Source organism: Podarcis vaucheri (genome assembly GCF_965113315.1).
Source record: "Podarcis vaucheri genome assembly, chromosome: 14".
Taxonomy (NCBI): Eukaryota; Metazoa; Chordata; class Lepidosauria; order Squamata; family Lacertidae; genus Podarcis; species Podarcis vaucheri.
The window spans coordinates 46,847,457-46,868,878 of record NC_138752.1 but is presented as its reverse complement, the minus strand read 5'-3'; the positions used below and the strand labels follow the sequence as shown (position 1 = coordinate 46,868,878).

At 47.0% G+C, this 21,422-nt stretch overlaps 1 protein-coding gene across 5 annotated transcripts in view; it reads left to right on the top strand.

Moving 5' to 3' along the window:
* CIITA (class II major histocompatibility complex transactivator) overlaps positions 1–21,422 on the top strand; it is a 45,153-nt gene that overhangs the window by 12,537 nt on the left and 11,194 nt on the right. For 4 of the 5 annotated variants that reach the window (XM_082199633.1, XM_082199637.1, XM_082199636.1 and 1 more), the window contains exons 2-12: positions 368–469; positions 2,303–2,413; positions 2,988–3,047; positions 3,223–3,279; positions 3,917–3,958; positions 6,244–6,375; positions 13,024–13,161; positions 14,924–14,992; positions 16,260–17,958; positions 18,124–18,297; positions 20,167–20,238. In XM_082199633.1, coding sequence (XP_082055759.1) covers positions 368–469; positions 2,303–2,413; positions 2,988–3,047; positions 3,223–3,279; positions 3,917–3,958; positions 6,244–6,375; positions 13,024–13,161; positions 14,924–14,992; positions 16,260–17,958; positions 18,124–18,297; positions 20,167–20,238 — 2,656 coding nt within the window. The remainder of the gene's footprint in view (positions 1–367; positions 470–2,302; positions 2,414–2,987; positions 3,048–3,222; positions 3,280–3,916; positions 3,959–6,243; positions 6,376–13,023; positions 13,162–14,923; positions 14,993–16,259; positions 17,959–18,123; positions 18,298–20,166; positions 20,239–21,422) is intronic. The other variant, XM_082199634.1, reaches the window with a different exon arrangement.

The window sequence follows — 21,422 nt, the reverse complement described above, 5'->3', positions numbered from 1 at the left end:
TGGGGGGCACTTCCCTTTAAAACACTGAGCACTGAGGCAAATCATCACCTGTGTTTTAAAAATGCACACAAATTCACACCTTTTTGTACAATTTTGACCCTTGCTAGGAAAAAAACCCCACCCCAGATGTGGGCATTTTTTGAGGCGTGAGAAAAACACGAGCTAAACAGAGCAAGTCCTAACTGGTTTCAGCACTAATATAGAGGAAATGAAACAAGTTTTATTAAGCAAAGGTCGGTGTGTGTGTGGACGGGTGTGGGAATTCGGAAGCGTGTAGAGCGGAAGGGGACCTGTGAGCCAGGCAGATGCCAGAAGCGGCTGAATCATACACCTTCCGTTTTACTGATGATGGTGGCGATGCTTTCAGGTGACACCATGGACCCAGGAGTCCTGACTGGGAAGAGCTACCTGGACCTACTGTTCAGTGACGTCGACATACCGGTTCTGTATAAGGAGGTAGTGGAAACAGGTGAGTGTCCCCCCCCCCGGCGACGTGAAGAATAATCCCTTGCTTGTTTTGTTTTCTCATCTGCCTGCCACCCCATAATTTTTTTTATTGTGAAAGCTGCAAAAGACACGTCAAGAGTCAGATAACCAAGGGGACAAGATGAAAGTGCAGAAACAATGGAAGAGGCCTTTCCAGGGCAGTTCTGCCTGTCTGCATCTAGGAAATATAGCCAGGTTGGCTGGTTTGGGGTACATTGCAGCTGCTGCCCACATAAATACTCATCCTTGCTTTCACAGTCCCCCTGCACTGACCAGTCTTCTTCATCCTCTATTTTGGACTGGTCAATGGCTGATGAAGGGCGGCACAGGAAGTACCGTACTTTCCCGTGTATATCACACCCCTGAGTATAAGACGCCCCGACTCAAAATTAAGAAAATGGGGGGAGATTGTCCAGAGTTGTTCAGCTTTTTTGGGGAGGGGAATCTCTCACTCGTCTGGCCAATGCTGACAATAACACACATCGCAGAGGCCAAAAATCGCCTGCCCGCTCAACGCCAGCAGCCGCCAATCGCCCACCCGGTTGCCGCAACGACAGCCAATCAACAACAGCCCTTGCCGCAGCCACCAGTCACCAGAACAATAGCGGCTGGCAATCTCCTACTCGTGGCAGCAACCAATCACCCATCACCACACTGAACTACCCACGTATAAGACGACCCCAATTTTTAAACATTATTTTTGCAGGGAAAAACCTCGTCTTATACAGTGGTACCTCGGGTTAAGAACTTAATTCATTCTGGAGGTCCATTCTTAACCTGAAACTGTTCTTAACCTGAAGCACCACTTTAGCTAATGGGGCCTCCTGCTGCCGCTGCATGATTTCTGTTCTCATCCTGAAGCAAAGTTCTTAACCCGAGGTACTATTTCTGCGCTAGTAGAGTCTATAACCTGAAGCATATGTAGCCTGAGGTACCACTGTACACGGAAAAGTACAGTACTTTCTGGGAGCCAGAAATCCAAAGTATTCTCTGAGGGCAACCTCTGGCCAAATCAGATATTTTTGAGCTGGTTTTTCCAACTGGCTTCTTAAAAAAAAAAAAAAAGGAACAAGCAAACAACAACAAAGACTTTAAAGCGAAATTATGAGAGCAATGGTAGGAACTGGATGGAAGAGGGGTGTTGAAGGAAGGTGTATTTAAACCTCTGCCTTGACCTGTTTTCCTAAATGCCCCCCCCCAAGCAGCAATGGGTCAAGAAAACAGTGGGGGTTAAGCAGGTACTCTGCCAGCAGGGATGGATGAGAAATTCGGTTCCCGACCCAATTTGCATTTTCCGAGATGTTCTAAAAACTGAAACACATCCAGCCTTTGAAACTTTAACTTCTCTGAATTTTGCAATGCACTTCTCCAGCCAAGAAATATGTATTAAAATGCACATACAAGGGTATGGTGTGTGCGACAATACATATACTAATGAAAGTTTCATACAGAAATGCATTATATCAGGAGAAAATCCTTTGCAGAAATGTGTATATTCAGGGAAATTACATGCCAAAGTGTGCCTATTAGGTGAAATTTTCCCCTGCGTGTGAAACAGCCCATCTGTCAATAGTGTGATGTTCTAGTGGCATCTGTGATTGGCAGGTGAGTTGCCCCGCCCACCTTTCCATCCTGACCCACAGGGTGTTGCCAGATAAAGATCTGGTCCTGGGAGCCAAAAAAGTTTCTGATTTCTATGGGTTTTGCAGGTATCTAAGGTGTTTCTGCGGCTGATGCTTTTTGTATTAAGATAAAAGTTGCATAGATGTTTTTGTGCACTATTAATGCCTCTTTCGTTCTATTTTTTTAACTCTAGAACCTGACGATCAGGAAAACAACCCTGATGTCTTTTACACAGTGGAAAGTAATGAGAGTGGAGAGCAAGTCTGCCTGTGTGCGGACACTAGAGAGGCCTATGATAAAATAGGTAGGAAGATGGAATGTCGAGGTTGGAGAGGAGCTTGTTTCTTTGTTTGTTAAATATTGTTGAATTTGTATACCGCCCTATACCCTCAAGTCTCAGGGTGGTTCACAACATAAAATCACAATGAATGAATGAATGAATGAATGAATCCTTATTTGCGTCAGCCATCGGCCACAGCAATAAAACAACAATACGATATACAAAGAATAAAAATAAAAAAGTCAATTATATAAAATACATTTTAGGGTTTTGAATCAATAGTCAAATAGTGGATCTTATTCTAATTGCCCCAGCTAAAAAGCTTGTAACCTTTGCTGTCGCCTGCTCACCTTGATCTGCCAAGAGAAAGGGCACTGTGGCAGTGGCTGGGCGAACCGGAACAGACAATAAAAGAGGGGTGATGAACTCCTTCGTCAAGTCTTTATAAAGAGGGCAAGCCAGAAGGTCATGCGCAGCACCCAGAGGTTCCCTACATCTGCGGGGAAGGTTTGAGCTTTTATTTGTAGAAGAATTCACCTGTACAGCTTCTCACTTTGTATTCTTCTTCTTCTTCTTCTTTAAAAAAAAAACAATTTAGCTTCCTTGGCTGAATACGTGCTAAAAGACCAGGAAGAAAAACCTGAGGAAGATCTGTTCGGTAAGATTCTTGTGTGCCCCAACCCCTTCCAGAAGAACGATGCATTTGAGATGCCCTCATGGCAGTCTATCTCACAACAGACTTCAGTACGCACAGCCTCTAAAGGTCTTGATGTGGCCTTGTCTAATCACGAATAAACAGCCTGTTCTTCCCTTTCTTATTTCAAACCAAACAGGAAACCTGGTTCTAGATGAGGCAGCGGCTGAAACCCCAGAGGAGGCCAAGAAACGGGGTGAGCAGGAGGTGAATCGGTGGGGTTCGCGCGGCAGCCAAGGGCGGAATATCTTGCAGTTCCTTGTTTATTTTAGGCTTTTATTTTAGGCATTTATAACCAGCCTTATGCAAATAGCTTCAAGGCAGCTTACAAAAGCAGAAGAGAATGTATGAAAATGCATGAAAGCAACATGTTATAACAGGAGACGAAAATAATAATAATTATTATTATTATTATTATTATTATTATTATTATTATTATTATTTGTACCACGCCCATCTGACTGGGTTTCCCCAGCCACTCTGGGCGGCTTCCAACAAAAGACCGAGAATACACTAAGATGTCACACATTAAAAACTTCCCTGAACCTCACGATAGTTATTTTTAAAGCAGGTGTAAGGAACCTTTGACCTTCAAGCTGTTTTTCTTATTTCATAAGTCTCTAGGGGGAAGGAAGGGCTCTCAGAATCTGTCCTGGCATCAGTCCTCACCCAATAGGAATGTAATTTAAAATCGCACAGAAATCTGCAAATATCAGGGATTCTCCCAGCTGTGTGGCTAATTCCATCCCTGCTGTTCTGGCAGAGAGGAGTCACACCTACTGAAGTCATTGTCAAGGCGCTGTGCCTTCACCTTCCTTTCTTTCCATCCCCAGGCAGCTGCTCTGATGCTCCAGAGCCCAAACGCAGGAAACTCGGTGAGTTGGGGGTTCATAGCTGTCAACTTACAGATTTGAAAATAAGGGACCAGCAGCCAAAATAAGGGACCTGCAGCCTCACCTGTTCCAGGCACTCCAGTCTTCCTGTCCTCCTGCAGTCTGGTCAAACTCATGCTGGTAGCTTCGAGAACACCGTCCAAACAACTTTGTAACCAGAGGTTCAGCTGAATAGAATCTGAATCACATGCACCACAAGGCCTATGCAGCCACAACTTGAAATCAAACCTTTATTAGGCATTATACAGATAAAACCATAAAAGAGAGAATAACATATAAGCAACTTGAAGTATATATAAAAGGTAGCGGTTGGCTACATACATATATATATATATATATACATATAAAATCAGTGATTTTCCTTGTTAACCTGCTCCTTGGAGGGCTGCTACCAAAAACTCAGCTACCCCCGCCGTTACCCTTTGGTCAACGTCGGATAGGCAGAATCCCACACATTCACCTTGTTGGGGTTCCAGGCCATCCAAAAGAGGGGACAGCACGCGTTGGCGGAGCGTACTGTACAATGGGCAATGAAAGAGAATATGCTCTACAGTGTCCGGAACATTCATAGAACATCTGCAGAGTCTCTTGTTTCTAGGGATGTTTTGATATCTTCCCCAGACAAATGCTGAGGGAAAAACATTCAACCGGGCCAGCATAAAAGCTCTACGTTGGGCTGGGATTATTAATTTGGTGACGTAATTGGCTCTGCTATCTAAGATGTTTAAATCGTAGAATATGGGGGAGCAAATTTTGTTTACAGCTGCCATAATATTTTGTCTCTCGACATCCTTTAGTCTAGTTAGGATATTATGGAAAATGTATTGCTCATTAGAATTGTACAGGGGCTCCAGCACGATGCCTAAAGATTCAATCTTTTTTTCAAGGTATGCAGCCTCAACTTAAGATGGCTCCCCGGCCTGGCTTTGCACTGCAAAGTTTGCAGCAGCACATGCAACAAAATGGCATCCAGCATTCAAAAAACCCCTCAGCTTGCATTAACTAGCCACACACGAGGCATGCAAGCTCCACCCCCCAGACGTTCTTAGACTTCTTATTGAGTGAGCAACACAGCCAAGCAACACAGTTGGAGCCTCCCTGCTCCCTGGCCGGCAGGGAGGGAGGAAGAGGAGCTGCTTCCTTTGAAATTTAAGGGACATCATTTAAGGGACATTTAAGGGACAGCCATCAATAAGGGACAGCAGCAGGACATGGCACTGGAATAAGGGACTGTCCCTTCAAATAAGGGACACTTGACAGCTATGTGGGGTTTGCGTCAATAGCTGGGCACCACAGCGAGATAGATGCGCCTAGCCAGGGCAGTGTAAAACAGCTTGCTTCTCCATTAGACGTGCATAATGGAACGTGCCTCTCCAAATCTATGTCCTCTCTGCAAAGAAAGCCACACACAATGTTCTTATCTCGTTTTCCTGTTGCAATTATACTTGCAAATGGCGGGTGACTAAGTCGTAGGATAGGAGAGCTGAAAATAATGCCAATATTGGTAAAGGGAAAAGGGAAAGGACCCCTGGATGGTTAAGTCCAGTCAAAGGCAGTTATGGGGTTGCAGCGCTCATCTCGCTTTCAGGCCGAGGGAGCCAGAGTTTGTCCACAGACAGCTTTCTGGGTCATGTGGCCAGCATGACTAAAATGCTTCTGGAGCAATGGAACACCAGAGTGCATGGAAATGCCGTTTACCTTCCTGCCGCAGTGGTACCTATTTATCTACTTGCACTGGCGTGCTTTCGAACGGCTAGGTTGGCAGGAGCTGGGACAGAGCTCACTCCGTCACGGGGATTCCAACCGCCGACCTTCTGATCAGCAAGCCCAAGAGGCTCAGTGGTTTAGACCACAGTGCCACCTGCATCCCTTTAATGCACATATATTTCACATCTGACAACCAATGCGCTCCTTTGGTTTCAGAAAGTACATGGGTAAATGAGTCTGAAAAGCCTGGGACATGTTTTCATGGCCCTCCAGCCACTATGGTGGCTCATTTACCAGAAGTCATATATTGAGCGTTAACTCTGGAAGTGTGTACTCTATTCTGATCAAACTGAGCCTTCTGATGCATATTGCGCTCATGTACACGACTGTGCATGAGCATGCATAAGTGGCGGAGAGGAGGGAGATGCCTGTGTTGTCATAAACTGGCTGTGATACATTTTTATAAATAAGCCAGTCCTGAGCCTGATAGTAGCCTGGAGATGAAGTCACACCAAAACTGCCTCCCCATGACATCGCTCTGCTTTTGCTTCCTCGCTCAGGGCATCCACCGGCTCTCTGCGTCGTCAGCGGCAACTGCATCACCATCCCTCTGAGCTGCTACCCGGCCAACACCCTCTCGTCGCCCGACTTCCACATGGAGTTTTCGGTGACCACCATCAGCCCTGCCTTCGGTATGAGAAGCGATACTTGTGGGTTTGCGTTCTGCACCCTTTGGGGTTATCAGTACAGTGGTACCTCGGGTTAAGAACTTAATTTGTTCTGCAGGTCCGTTCTTAACCTGAAACTGTTCTTAACCTGAAGCACCACTTTAGCTAATGGGGCCTCCCACCACTGCCATGCGATTTCTGTTCTCATCCTGAAGCAAAGTTCTTGACCCGAGGTACTATTTCTGGGTTAGTCTGTACCCTGAAGCATCTGTAATCTGAAGCGTCTATAACCCGAGGTACCACTGTACAGTGGTATCTTGGTTCTCAAACGCCTTGGTACTCAAACAACTTGGAATCCAAACACTGCAAACCCGGAAGTAAGTGTTCCAGTTTACGAACTTTTTTTGAAAGCTGAACATGCTCCGTTTTAAGTGTTACACTTCCGTTTTGAGTGCCACATTTCTATTTTGAGTGTTACTCTGAGGTCTGTCTATTTTTGCTGTTTATTTTGCATTTTTGTTCTTGCGGCTATTTTTTTGGTGACTATGTGGAACCCAGTTCAGCTACTGCTTGATTGATTGTGTGACTACAGTACATTGTTTATGGCTTTCATTTTAAGGATCAATGGTCTCGTTAGTCTGGAACGGATGAACCCATTTGCATTGCTTTCTAGGGGAAAGCGTGACTTAGGCTTTGGAACGCTTGGGTTTTGGAACAGACTTCCGGAATGGATTAAGTTTGAGAATCAAGGTACCACTGTATTTTAAAAAAGAAACCCACAACTGCGTAAGACATGCCAAAAATAATCGAAAGCAACAATAAGCTCAAAAGGCAACCAAACACACATGTCAGCGTTCTACGTGCCTGGGCAGGCTTGCCTAAACAAAAGTGTTTTTAGAAGGCAGGGAGTTGCATCATGCAGTTGCAGCCATGCTAAAAAAAAAAAATAATTCTTGCAAATGTGAGGTAAGGTGCTCTATAGTAAATAGGAACTACAGATTCCTATGGAGAAATCATCACTGACACAGGATGTAAGTAAGGAGCAAAACACAGTTTTGTGTTCATCTGGCTTTTTTGCTAGGTGTTGGATGGGGAATTTGATGGTTTTGATGGATGTTTGATGGGGAATTTGTGCAGCTGGAAAAAAATATCTGCTTAACAAAAACCCTGGTGTGATGGCCTGGGATTTGGTCTTGGAGGCTGAACCAGAGGAATCCCAGCCTGCACAGGAGTCCCCGCCTCCAGAACCAGCTGACTGGGGCTGGGGCTTGAGCCTGAAGGGTCCTCACCTGTGCTGGATCCTCAGGTGCAGGCATCAGCTGAGTCTGCTCTGGCTCCTGAGGTAATAGAGGACCCATTGCCTGCAGGTGCTCCACTCTCAGCCCCGTCAGGGGCAGCTGAGGTTGCCTCTGGGTCCGGTAACCCTCCAGCCTCTCCTGAGCTGCAGAGGCTCAGGGCAGAGAGGCAGAGGGAACTAAGTTCCCGCAGGAGGAGTGCTCAGGCCAGGAGAGGCGAGTCAAGTCACCTGTGGACCGGGGCCACCCTATGCCTCGGGGCAGATAAAAGCCAGCCAGCCCCGGTCCCAAGTTGTGGGAGCAACATTGTTGGTAGCCTGTTCCTGCCTGCACCCTGTCCTGCTCTTCTGTCGGAGCTCCTGACCTCACCCGACTCCCTGCCTTGGAACCAGCCTTAGCTTTGACGGACTGCCTCCCTACTGCACCCTCAACCTCAGACTGGACTCGGACCTCTCCTCACGGTTAACCCTCGGGACCAGCACACCTGGTGACTTAGAGTGGTGTGTGTATATTTTACATGGCAATAAGCATCTCTCTTGCATTCTGCAGCCTCCCCAGATGCCTTCATCTCCTGATTTATAAAATTTCCATGGGCGGAGTTACATCATCGCTTCTTCCCCTGGGCTTTAACTGAAGTGCAGGAAGCCAGGGAGGCTGACTACCGAGCGCCGAAGACCAGTGCACTCACTGACCTTGTTTTTAAGGAAGGCCCTTTCATTTTAACTTAAATCAGCAGTTCTCAACCTGTGGGTCCCCAGATGTTGTTGGACTACAACTCCCATCATCCCTGAGCTCTGGCCTTGCTAGCTAGGGGTGGTGGGAGTTGTAGTTCAACAACATCTGGGGACACACAGGTTGAGAAAGGCTGACTTAAAATATATATATATAATTTTTTCGCTGATCGTGTCTTAGGGCTTTCTGGAAGTGTGGGCACCCAGGGAGGCTGCAGGGTGCAGGCCACCCGAGAGATTATCTGCAGGATGGGGGGGGGACGACTCTCCCAGACATCCCTTGGCCACCTCAAAAGTAAGGTAAGCAGCACAAGAAAAACTTGGCACTCCCATCTCTGGGGATATCACTGAGATTTTCTCTCCATTCTGACCATTGCTGAATGCAGTTTCTGTCTCCGTTAAGTGATGGAGGTGTTTTTGGCACGGCACGGGTTTCGTCGCAGCATGCTGAAGCTGTGCATGGACTTGTGGAAGAGTTTGGAAACTGGAGTTCCAGCATCAGTTTGGGATTAGAGTTACAGCGTCATGTAAGGGGTGGGGGGTTGGGGGACACTTTGCTTGGAGAACTGGTCCCTGTTGGCACCAGCCCAAGCGTGTGTTATCCGGATGGTGAGAACAAATATCCAAGTGAGGCCGATGCAGAAGCGTAAAGGCTGCAGGAGATCAGGTGGCATAGGAAGCTGCCTTCTCCGGAATTAGAGAATGCAGCTCAGTGTCAGATACACTTGGCCTGAAAGCGAGATGAGCACCACTACCCCATAGCTGCTGAAATATACTTGGAGTCGAGTGTGAATTTCATGCTCTTTATAGTAGCAATGAATAAAACTTTCCTCAAAACGTCTAGCTATATATACATTATTTACACAATGGGCCCCGTGTGATTGGCTAATTCTGGGCTGCTCCTGTAGGCCAACCAGGTTGCGGATTCACCTCCTCCAGAAGCCTGATTGGCTGCTCCTGCAGGCCAATCAGGTTGCTGACTAAGTTCATCTAGGAGCCTGATTGGCTGCTCCTGCAGGCCAGTCAGGTTGCTGATTCACTTCCACCTGGAGCTGGATTGGGTAGCTCCTGTGGACCAATCAGACTGCTGCATTCTGGATCCTATTGTTCTAGGATCAAGCTCAGTACATAACAGTTGCCTTTGACTGGACCTAACTGTCCAGGGGTCCTTTACCTTTTTACCTTTACGCTCTTCCAGCAACTGCTATGCAGAGGCAGACATCATAAACTAGTTTTGTTCATTCGCAAAGCACTTAAGAGCTCTATCTAAAAAGAGCCGTGCAGGATCGGATCCATAGACCATCTAGTCCAGTGTTTAACCTCAGGTCTCCAACTTGTTTTTGGACTACAATTCCCATCATCCCTGGGTATTGCTAGCTAGGGATGATGGGAGTTGTAGTCCAACAACAGCTGGAGACCCAAGGTTGGGAAACGCTGATCTAGTCCAAACAGTCTGTTTGCACAGTGGCCAACCAGGTGTCCCAGTGGGAAGCTGGGAAGCAGAACCCGAGCACAACTGTGATTTCCAGTAACTGGTCTTAAGAGGAATAACTGCCTCTAACAGTGGAGGGAGGAGGTGTATCTTTGTGGTGGGGCATTAAGAGTGTTTAAGCTCAGGGAGGGGTTTTGGAATGGTAATGGAACACTCTTGCAGGCCCCACGGCTCCCTCCAGCACTGGAACAGCTACACAGCATTCCTGGGAAGGAGTCCTCATGTTCTAGGACTCACAGCTGCTCTCTTGCGAGCACCCGGTATAGCAGAGTAAAAGCAGCAGAGTTGAGGAGGTATCTGGGCATACCTAGTTTATTTCTACTAATTACAGTTTAAAGAACATAACAAACACGTATGAGAGGAGCAGGCCTCATACAGACACCATGTCTCGTCGCAAGACAGAGCAGAAAGAAAAAGTACAATACAGTTGTACCTCGGGTTAAGTACTTAATTCGTTCCGGAGGTCTGTTCTTAACCTGAAGCTGTTCTTAACCTGAGGCACCACTTTAACTAATGGGGCCTCCTGCTGCTGCCGCGCCGCTGGAGCACAATTTCTGTTCTCACCCTGAAGCAAAGTTCAGCTGAAGCGTCTGTAACCCGAGGTACCACTGTAGTACCAGAGACGGAAGTCACACAAACTGGCTTCATTTCTCACAGAAAATAAACAAGAATCAGATGGTCCTTGAAATAAAGGTAAAGGGATCCCTGACCATTAGGTCCAGTCGTGGCTGACTCTGGGGTTGTGGTGCTCATCTCGCTTTATTAGCTGAGGGAGCCGGCGTACAGCTTCCGGGTCATGTGGCCAGCATGACTAAGCCGCTTCTGGCGAACCAGAGCAGCGCATGGAAACTCCATTTACCTTCCCGCCGGAGTGATACCTTTTTATCTACTTGCACTTTGATGTGCTTTCGAGCTGCTAGGTTGGCAGGAGCAGGGACCGAGCAACGAGAGCTCACCCCGTCGCGGGGATTCAAACCACCGACCTTCTAATCGGCAAGCCCTAGGCTCAGTGGTTTAACCCACAACGCCACCCGCGTCCCTGGTCCTAGCAATGGGAGGAGTTAAATGCTAACAAACACCACATGTCTCCTTGCTTTCTCCTCTGGAAAAGCAGAACCTCAGATCACCCCGGGACCTTCAAGTAAGGTATCTCAGGGCACCAAGGATGTTTAGAAGTGTTTTGTCTTCAGTCTGGTGGACTTCTACTTTTCACCTAGCTGCTTTTTTGTTTATGTAAATGATTTTTGTCCCCATCTCTGGGTCCGAAGTCTGCTACCCGCAAACAATATCAGGCAATAAAGCAGCCCGTTAACGCGATAACCGAAAACGGCTCAAGAAAACAAACAAAGCAATGGGCAGCATCAGAGAAGCAGGAATTGAAATCCTGCTGAAACTATGTGGGGTTGGATGTTATCATTCAGCTTGGGGTTGGTGCCAAGAGTTAGACTCAGAGGCTCATAGAATTGTAGGTTGGTGGTATTTAAAGCCAGTCAGGTGAAATCAGATGAACAAGGAATATTCGGTGTTATGGTGGAGGGGATGCCAGGAAACGGGGAATTATGTTCACATGTGGTGGGGGTGTAAATATTGACATCCATCTTTATTTATTTATTTATTTGGCAAAGGGTGTTTAAGGAGATAACAGAAATCACTGGGTTAAAGCTGACTAAAAGTCCAGAGGTAGCATTGTTATCAATTTACGATGGGGTAGAAGGTTTGCAGGCTATGAAGGCCTCGCTCACAAATTTATTGACAGCTGCACAAATTATTATAAGCTAGGAAGTGGAAGGGGCAAGCAGAATATAAAATGGAAGAATGGTATAAAGAGGTGTGGGATGTAGCTATTAACGATAAATTAACATGTGCCATTAAGGTAAGACAGGGAATATGCAGGAGGAATGATTTTGAGGAGATATGGAGGGCCTATGTAGAATTTGTACTGTACTGTTAAAACGGAAAGTGGTCGAAACCATCGCAAGAGGTGTTGAAATTTGTGGAGGTTGGATAGTTAAAATGGAACAGTCTCGGTGGTGCGGTGCACATTTTTATTCTTATCTATTTATGATTATTACTTTGTCAAAATAAAATAATAAAATAAAATAAATTGTAGGTTGGAAGGGACCTTGTAGGTCATCTGGTCCCACTCTCCAGCCCACAACCGTCACTCAGTGGCCTCGAACCACCAACCTGCTGCTTAACAGCCAAACGCCCTTACCCGTTGCACCACCTGAGGCAGTGAAAGCACGCACATATACAGTCTGCATTTCCAAGCAACCTGCAATTTAGGTTCTGCCATTTGCTCCAGTTCAGTGCCACTCTCCCAACTTTCAGCTCTACGTACTTTCAGGGTAGCCACCCTGAAGGCCAAGCGGGTAAGCGAGTGAGTGGGAAGGCTTCAGGGGCCTCGTGAGCACCCGAGGGAGACTTCAGGGGAGCCACTGCACTCACACGCACCCCACTGGCACCCTCTACTTTTCACACTGCAATGCCAACCCACTGCAAGGTGAGCTTCATTCCGAACCCTGTGTTGTGGCTGAGGAGCTGGACTGCATCTTGTTTTAAGGCCTCCTTGCCAAATGTACGATAAAAGGGAGATTACATCATGGTTCCCAGCTGGCAGTCTCAGCTACTCCAGTGTAGCAGCTCTCATCCTGCTGTTCTGGGCAGCTCCCCACCACACAGATGGAGAGGGCCAATGATCCTTGTAAGGCGGGCCCTGTGTTAACAAAGTCACTCTGGAGTCCAGAGGGAAAGGAAATCCTGAAAGCACTTGGTTGAGGAAATGGGACAAATCAGTGTATAATTTGAGTGGAAACAAACAGAGCGGCAGCCTTGTCTTTCTTTCTTTCTTTCTTCCTTCCTTCCTTCCTTCCTTCCTTCCTTCCTTCCTTCCGGCCTTGTAAATAGCAGGAAGACATGCAATCAAACATACAGGAAGTGTGTGTGTAGAAACTCCCTCAGAACTACACTGCAAATCAGAGCACCGGAAGATCCTGCCAGCCTGCCTGGTTGCTAGTTGACTTTCACGCTAATGGAATTAACCCCTGAGTTACAAACAGAATGAGCCCTGCTGTTGCAGTTGTAGCAACAGGGGCAACGGTTGCTTGTTGCTGAGCCGATGTTGATGATCAAACCCCTCTCTCCTCATTTGCAGAGCCTCTTGCAAGCCCCAACCTTTACTACTGCCCACTCGGCTTGGAAGATATTCAGGTAGTCTTTGCCTTCGAGCCTCTCGATCAGGGTGGGAATATTCTTGCTGAGCCAGAAGGTGCCATCATTAATGCCTGTCCTGGTAAGCGTCATGATTTTTGCTGCAATTGTCCATAATCTGCACCCCTCTCTGCCCTTGTTATTCTCCCCAGGATGAGAACAGCTCTTGGTCGCAATATCAGCTTCTGGACTTGGGGGGGGGGGACACTTGTTGGAAGAATTGCATAGGAGGCTAGGGTTATATGATCTTGCATTGGGGCTGCAGCCCTAATCTCAAAAATAAAATTTAAAGTCCTCCCCGCTTGCAAATGCAAAGGCATGATTAAGGTAAAGTTCCCTTTGGCTCTTGGAAGACATTCGTCGGGCACAGAGATCTTAGAATATCTTTGCAATCCTGCTGGGAGAATCAGCTCCGCTTTCCTCACTCTCTGCTGCCCCCCAGAGATTTAGTGCTGTGGTAACGTAGAAGGCAAGGGACGCGGGTGGCGCTGTGGGTTAAATCACAGAGCCTAGGACTTGCTGATCAGAAGGTCGGCGGTTTGAATCCCCGCAACAGGGTGATCTCCCGTTGCTCAGTCCCTGCTCCTGCCCACCTAGCAGTTTGAAAGCACATCAAAGTACAAGTAGATAAATAGGTACTGCTCTGGCAGAAAAGTAAACGGTGTTTCCGTGTGCTGCTCTGGTTCACCAGAAGCTGCTTAGTCATGCTGGCCACATGACCCGGAAGCTGTACGCTGGCTCCCTTGGCCAGTAAAGCGAGATGAGCACCGCAACCCCAGAGTCGGCCACGACTGGACCTAATGGTCAGGGGTCCCTTTACCTTTTAATGTAGAAGGCAAAGCTTGAAGGTAAGATTATGATGCATGCCAGGAATGAGCTTAAGGTCAAGCCTGGACCGCTGGCCAGCTTTGGGCAGGCTGCCCTAGTGCCTCCTGGTTACTGGGATGTTTGCAAAGCACCCTGGGCTAGTTGGACCCTCGTCTCTTCCAGCAAGGTGCTCCTTCAGTTTGATAACAAGTGCGAACCCCCAGGCTAGCTGTTCTCTTTCCCTTCTGACAGCCCCCATGCCCTATTGCTTTATCAGTCAAAAATGCATCCAGTGGACTATGGGATTCCAGTAAAAAGAATGAGTGGTTCATATCAGATTTTTGCTTGTGCATTTAAAATCCTTTGCTACTGCAATGCGAACATGGGTGCAATCATAGAATCGTCGAGCTGGAAGGGTCAAGCAGCTCAGACCTCTTTACACACTGAGCTTCTCAAGTAGATGGAGATACAGCAAGGTAAACAGGTAAAGGACCCCTGGACGGTTAAGTCCAGTCAAAGGTGACTATGGGGTTGCGGCACTCATCTCGCTTTCAGGCTGAGGGAGCCGGCGTTTGTCCTCAGACAGCTTTCCAAGTCATGTGGCCAGCAGGACTCAACCACATCTGACACACTGTGACGGAAACCAGAGCGCAAGGAAACACCGTTTACCTTCCCGCTGCAGTGGTACCTATTTATCTACTTGCACTGGCGTGGTTTTGAACTGCTAGGTTGGCAGGAACTGGGACAGAGCAACGGGAACTCATTCTGTAGTGGGGATTCGAACCACCGACCTTCCGATTGGCAAGCCCAAGAGGCTCAGTGGTTTAGACCACAGCGCCACCCCGTGTCCTGTCCCCAAGGTGAGGGGGAATGACCTAGCTAAGCCTGGCAGGACAGCTTACTCTATGACATTAACCCCTTCATGCATTAATTAGGCTTAAGCAAGTTAGACTTAAGGCTGGTTATCCCACGGTGGGGGGACGTTACAGGGGGATTACAGGCCTTCTGTGTTCAATATGCTCCCCTTTGTCTCCTAGATGTGGTTGTGGCTGACAAAGGACCTGAAGCCCCACCTGTTCATTCAGAGCAAGCTCACAAACAACTAGGTGAGTGTCTCTGCTTTTTAACCTGTTTCAATGCAAGCCAGGTAAATTTGAGAGCAGGAGTGGCTCACCTGTGGCCACAGATCCCTCATCCCTGTTTTTGAGGAGTGTCTCCAGAAGTTCCATTATTCACATCAAAACCACGCACCCGCCCAAAACCTGAGAGGCCAAAAGATGGGCAAAAAAAGCACCCACACTGAGGGGGTTTTCCTGTTGCTGGTCTGGTTCATTCAGAATTTCAGAAAGCCAGGTTTCCCACCTTAAGAATGACAAAGAATGGATGAAAGGAAGATAAAAGAAGAGCTGCTTGCAAAAGGATGGTGGACGCCCTGTTAAAAAACTCCACACGTAAAGTCCATCTGGAAGTATTTTGTGCTGCTTGGGATGTTTTTTATGCAGTTGTCAAAATGCTTTGCAAGTTCATTTAAAAAAGAGAATTAATTGCAGTTTCGGTTCACCCCTTCCAAAAAGGGATTGCTGTATTTTTCAGTGTATAACATGCCTCCTTGTATAAGATGCCCCCTGTTTTGGGGGACTCAAAATTAAGAAAATGGGGGGAGATTGCCCAGAGTTGGGGGGGATGCGGAAAATCACTCACCTGCCCCACAGACGCTGACAATCGCACGCATTGCAGGGCTCCCCAATTGCCGCTGTGGCTGCCAATCACCAAAAGCCCTTAACACAGCCACCAGTCAGCCCCAATCAATGCTGAGAACGTCCGGCTAGCATCAGCAGCCAATTGCCAATCCCCCCTCTGCACTACCCGTGTATAAGACCAGCCCTAATTTTTATCATAATTTCTAATAAAAAAAGGTAATCTTATACACGGGAAAATACGGTAATTCTCTTCAATTCGCAATTCATTCCATAGGCCCTCAGCATTTTCTTTTTCAGTCTTCAGAATTTTACAAGCTGCTCTGCTAAGGTATAACATATACTTAAGGGGACAAAAGAAAACATTAAAACAAACATACAGGTGCACAGTGTGATGTGAACATTTAGCTCACCCAGAAATGATAGGAACTACATTCAGCTGTAATATGGATAGTTCTGAATTAGTTCATCTGAATTAGTTCATTGCAAGCATCCCAAGCATTTTAGGTAGTTCTGTCCCTATAATTCCCAAAAGAAAAGCTTCTGGGTTTTTTGTTACAAAGGTTATTTTAAACATCTTTTTCATTTCATTGTATATCATTTCCCAGTGAGCTTTAACCTTACTACAAGACCACCACATATGATAAAAATAACCTTCTTTTCTTTTTAATCTTAGGCCCTGTGGACGCATTTCGCAGGAGGCTAAAAGACCACTTCCGGGAGACGTGCCAATTTGTGCCCATGGAGCGAGAGTTTGCCCTGGACCGCCTTTACGTCGAACGCGACATGGCGCTGTGCCTTGTGGAAAGCAAGAACGCTGGGAAAAATGCCGACCTGAGGCCCTGCGACCTCAGAGAGAAAGGGAAGGTTGCGGTGGGGAGCAGCCAGCTCTTTCAGCTGCCGTGGAAGAACAACCTGGGAACCAAAGTCGTCGTCGTCTTGGGGAAAGCCGGAATGGGGAAAAGCCTGCTGGTCCAAAAGATCTGCCTGGACTGGTCCAGAGGACATTTGCCCAATTACGGCTTCCTTTTCCGATTCGATTGCCGGATGCTGGGACTCCTCCCTGAAAACCGCTACAGCCTCAAGCAGCTGCTGTTTGAGCTCTCCACTGGGCCTCAAGATGGCGGTGACGACATCTACAGGCACGTTCTGCGGTACCCAGAAAAGGTCCTCCTCATTTTTGATGGTTTTGAAGAACTGAAGGACCGGGATGGCTTAACATCTGGTGTAGACAGCCTGCCCCACAGGGAGCCCTTGGGAATTGGAGGCATCCTGGCCAGAATCTTCCAGAAGAAGATTCTCAGCGGCTGCACGGTGCTTCTAACCTCCCGCCCCAAGGACAAGTTGCAGCAGCATTTATCGAAGATGGACGCGACGCTCGAACTGGCAGGGTTCTCCACGCAGCAAGCCGAGTCGTACATTGCTCAGTACTTTGAAGGATCGCCCTGCTGTGGCGAGGCGGTGGCTTTAATCAGGAAATGCCCTTACCTCTTCAGCCATTGCTACACTCCTGACCTGTGTCGCTTCGTTTGCGAGGCCATGTCTGAAGCGGGGTGCAAGGAACTGCCTTCCACGCTTACCGGCCTGTTGGCCAAGTTCCTCCTCCAAAAACTGATGCGTTCGTCAACACAGAGCTCTTCCCCTAAGCACCAGAATATTGCCGCTTTAGCTCAGGTGGCCTGGTCTTCCGGACAGGACCACCGGAACACACTCATGAGCTACAACTTTCCATCCACGGAAGTGAAGGAGTTTGCTCTCAGCTGCGGACTGGTGGTTCCCCTCGCGTTCCCAAAAGACTCGAGCAGCGGGAAAGAGGAATGTGGCTACGTGTTCCCTAGCTTCGTGGTCCAAAATTTCCTAGTTGCCCTACATTTGGTGCTGGCTAAAGAGATCAAGGACAAAACGCTCACCAAATACCTTCGGCTGCTCACCAAATCCAAGAAGTTTCTCTTCTCTTGGAGCTTGGTACCTTGTTTTTTGTCCGGCTTGCTATTTTTAGGGGGCAAACTGAGATCCTCTATCCTTTTCAGAGAGGAGGGGGAGATGGACACCAAGAGAATGGCCGGCAAGAAGCAGAGAAGCTTCTCAAACTACGTCCGGAAACTCATGGAGCGTGATTTACCTCCGGACAAGCTCCTTGATTTTCTCCACTGTCTCTATGAAACGGGAGATCGTTGCCTTTTGAAGCAAATGGCTTTAGAACTCAAGTGTGACCTCTCTTTCTCGGGGTTTGCTCTCACCCCACCCAATGTCTACATTCTCCACTCTGTCATCAAACAAGCCAAAAGGAAGTTTGCTTTAGATTTGAGAGGGAGCGCCATTGACTCAGAAGGATTCAGACAGCTGGTCACTCTGAAGAATGTTGCATCATTCAGGTATGTTTGGGATGGTGATGTTTGTGGGTGTTGCACCTCAGCGACGGCCAAGCTCCAGGTCATGGGGCCGAGGGACCCATTGAAATCTGTGGGGTGGATTGCTGGAGGTTCCCATCTTCCGCAAAGATGCTCTCAACCTCAGTGTGGCATGTCGATTCTCTGCAGGGCATCCCTCAGCGATGCCGTCCGGCTCTGGAGGCAGTTGTGGGAAGCTGAGGAAAGAGACCAACTGCAGTCCGCCATTGAGAAGTTTATTGTTGTTCCGTTCAAAGCCAAGACAATGAGGGACATTGATGACCTCTGTGCTCTTGTCGACATGCAGGAGAAAATGACACAAAGGTAGGAGGGTTTGTTCTTGTTATAGGAATTCTAAGGTCTTATATTTATAAAATAAATGTTCGTAAATGTACAAGGCAAGCACATACATAAGTATATAAACCACGTATCTGAAATGGTGCAGGAGAACAATCCTGAAGCCATTTTGACCCTCCAAAATTGATCTCAATATATTTCTCTGCAAGGAGGAAGGAAATGGGGAAAGTCTTTGGACTGTAGGGGCTTACACCTCCCTGTAAATACAGCCTGGCAAGTATCTGTTAAGCTAAGCACACTATCAATATGCCTAAGAGATTCAAGAACTAAGTACAGTGGTACCTCTGGGTTGCGAATGGGATCCGTTCCGGAGGCCGTTCGCAACATGAAAAGAGTGCAACTCGCAGCGGTGTGTCTGCGCACGTGCGGGTTGCGATTCGCTTCTTCTGTGCATGTGCGTGACGTCATTTAGCGCTTCTGAGCATGTGCGAGCGGTGAAACCCAGAAGTAACCCTTTCCAGTACTTCCGGGTCGCCGCAGAACGTAACCTGAAAGAACATAGCATGAAGCAAATGTAACATGAGGTATAACTGTACCGGTATTTAGCATCTCAAAGGAATGGCCAGGCTACCCAGAAAATGAAATCAGATAAGGCATTATCAGGTATCCTGGCAGACAGGAGAGAAGCAACACGCTCACATTTCTGCTGGGGACCACCTCTTTCTGTGATGTATGTATGATGTTTGAGGCTGATGGTCTTGAGCTACAGGGTGGGCAATTTCAAAAGTCTATATAAGGGCTTGCACACCTTTGTTCTGGGTAACTCCTCTTTCCTGCATGTGGTGAGTGAGGACCCTGTTGCAAGAGTTTAATGAAGATCAAGCTTACTAGCTGCTTTGCTTCTCAATATTCTCTGGTTGGCCTCTGTTATTTACTCCTACAGATAGAGAACCTACATAAGGACTCTATACGGACTCTTAGATACCCCATAAGGGAAAGGGGGCAGGTTTTTTCTTATAACATTCTTTTTTTGTCAGTATCACTGTATCTAAATGTATATTACTGTCAGGGACTGGACATTGGAGGAGGAATGGTAGAGACTGCATCCCCCTTCTCCTGGACCTTTCCGAGAAGAGGGGGACAGTATCGATTTAGAACGGTGGTTTGCAGAAGGTCATGACTCTTAAGACAGAAGAAGAAGAAGAAGAAGAAGAGGAGGAGGAGGAGGAGGAGGAGGAGTAGGAGGAGTTTGGATTTGATATCCCACCTTTCACTCCCTTTAAGGAGTCTCAAAGCGGCTAACAATCTCCTTTCCCTTTCTCCCTTTGGAGAAAACAAGCAGGATATAAATGTGATAAATAAATGCAATCCATAGCAGAGTACAGTGGTGCCCCGCAAGACAAATGCCTCACAAGACGAAAAACTTGCTAGACGAAAGGGTTTTGTGGTTTTTGAGCTGCTTCGCAAGACGAATTTCCCTATGGGCTTGCTTCGCAAGACGAAAACGTCTTGCGTTTTTTGCAAGTTTGTTTCCTTTTTCTTAACACCGTTAATACAGTTGCGACTTGACTTCGAGGAGCAACTCATAGAACGCGGTGTGGTAGCCTTTTTTGAGGTTTTTGGTGATTTTTGAAGCTTTTCCAAAACTTTTCCGACACTGTGCTTCGCAAGACGAAAAATTCGCTAAACGAAAAAACTCGCAGAACGAATTGATTTCGTCTTGCGAGGCACCACTGTACAACATACCTACAATTTCTCCTGAGACAGCTCGAGACGCATGGCTTACACCCTAGAAGAAATACATTCTGGGGTTGGGGTTGTGTCATCTTCATCTTTTTCGAAAATGTTAAGCCCTGGTAATATATCTAACCCAATTCTCCTTGTTGTTTTGTTCAGCGAGGCAGATTCAGCTGGCGGTAGCGCCTGCCTCATCCCTGCCGTCGCAGAGCTTAAACAATTAGAATTCACGTAAGTAAGAGAGGGTTTTTAAAATGGATCTTTTGGTGGGTGTAAATATGTACAATTTTTTGTAGCAAAGGGTTTTAAGGAGATAACAGAAATCACTGGGTTAAAGCTGACCAAAAGTCCAGTGGTAGCATTATTATCAATTTACGATGGGGTAGAAGGTTTGCAGGCGAGCAAGGACTCGCTCACAAATTTATTGACAGCTGCAAGAATGATTATAGCTAGGAAGTAGAAGGGGAAAGAAGAATATAAAATGGAAGAATGGTATAAAGATGTGTGGAATATAGCTATTAATGATAAATTAGCATGTGCCATTAAGGTAAGACGAGGAATATGCAGGAGAAATGATTTTGAGGAGATATGGAAGGCGTTTGTAGAATTTGTACTGTAAAAATGGAAAGGGGTTAAACCATCGCAAGAAGTGTCCAAATTTTGGGTGGTTGGGTAGTTACAGTGGAATGGTCTTGTGGTGGGGTGCACATTTTTATTATTATTTATTTATGGTTATTACTTTTTCAAAATAATAATAAAAAAAAATGGATCTTTAAAAACCAGTTGAGGAGATGGGTCTCTTAGCAGCTATTGGTGAAAAGTGAAACCTCCATATGCTAAGGCAGTGTACCGTTGAGTTCCAGATTAACCCACAGGAGAGGGCAGTTGCCTTTGAGCTCTGAATCTGAGCCTTCATCTAGCTGTGCTACGGATGATGGAGAATGCAAATCTTGTTAAAACCTTGGTCTGGCGCAGTTACAGTGGTGCCTCACAAGACAAAAAGAATCCGTTCCGCGAGTCTCTTCGTCTTGCGGTTTTTTCGTCTTGCGAAGCAAGCCCATTAGCGGCTTAGCGGATTAGCACTATTAGCGGGCTTAGCGGATCAGCTGTTAAGCGGCTTAGCTGTGGAACACCCTTCCACCAGATGTCAAAGAGAACAACAACTACCAGGCTTTTAGAAGACATCTGAAGGCAGCCCTGTTTCGGGAAGCTTTTAATGTTTGATGTATTATAGTATTTTAATATTCTTTTGGAAGCCGCCCAGAGTGGCTGGGGAAGCCCAGCCAGATGGGCGGGGTATAAATAATAAATTATTATTATTATTATTATTATTAGCGGCTTAGGATCAGCTGATAAGCGGCTTAGCGGCTTGGGGGAAAGGGGGGAGGGGGAGGGGGAAAACCGCAGGAACTCGC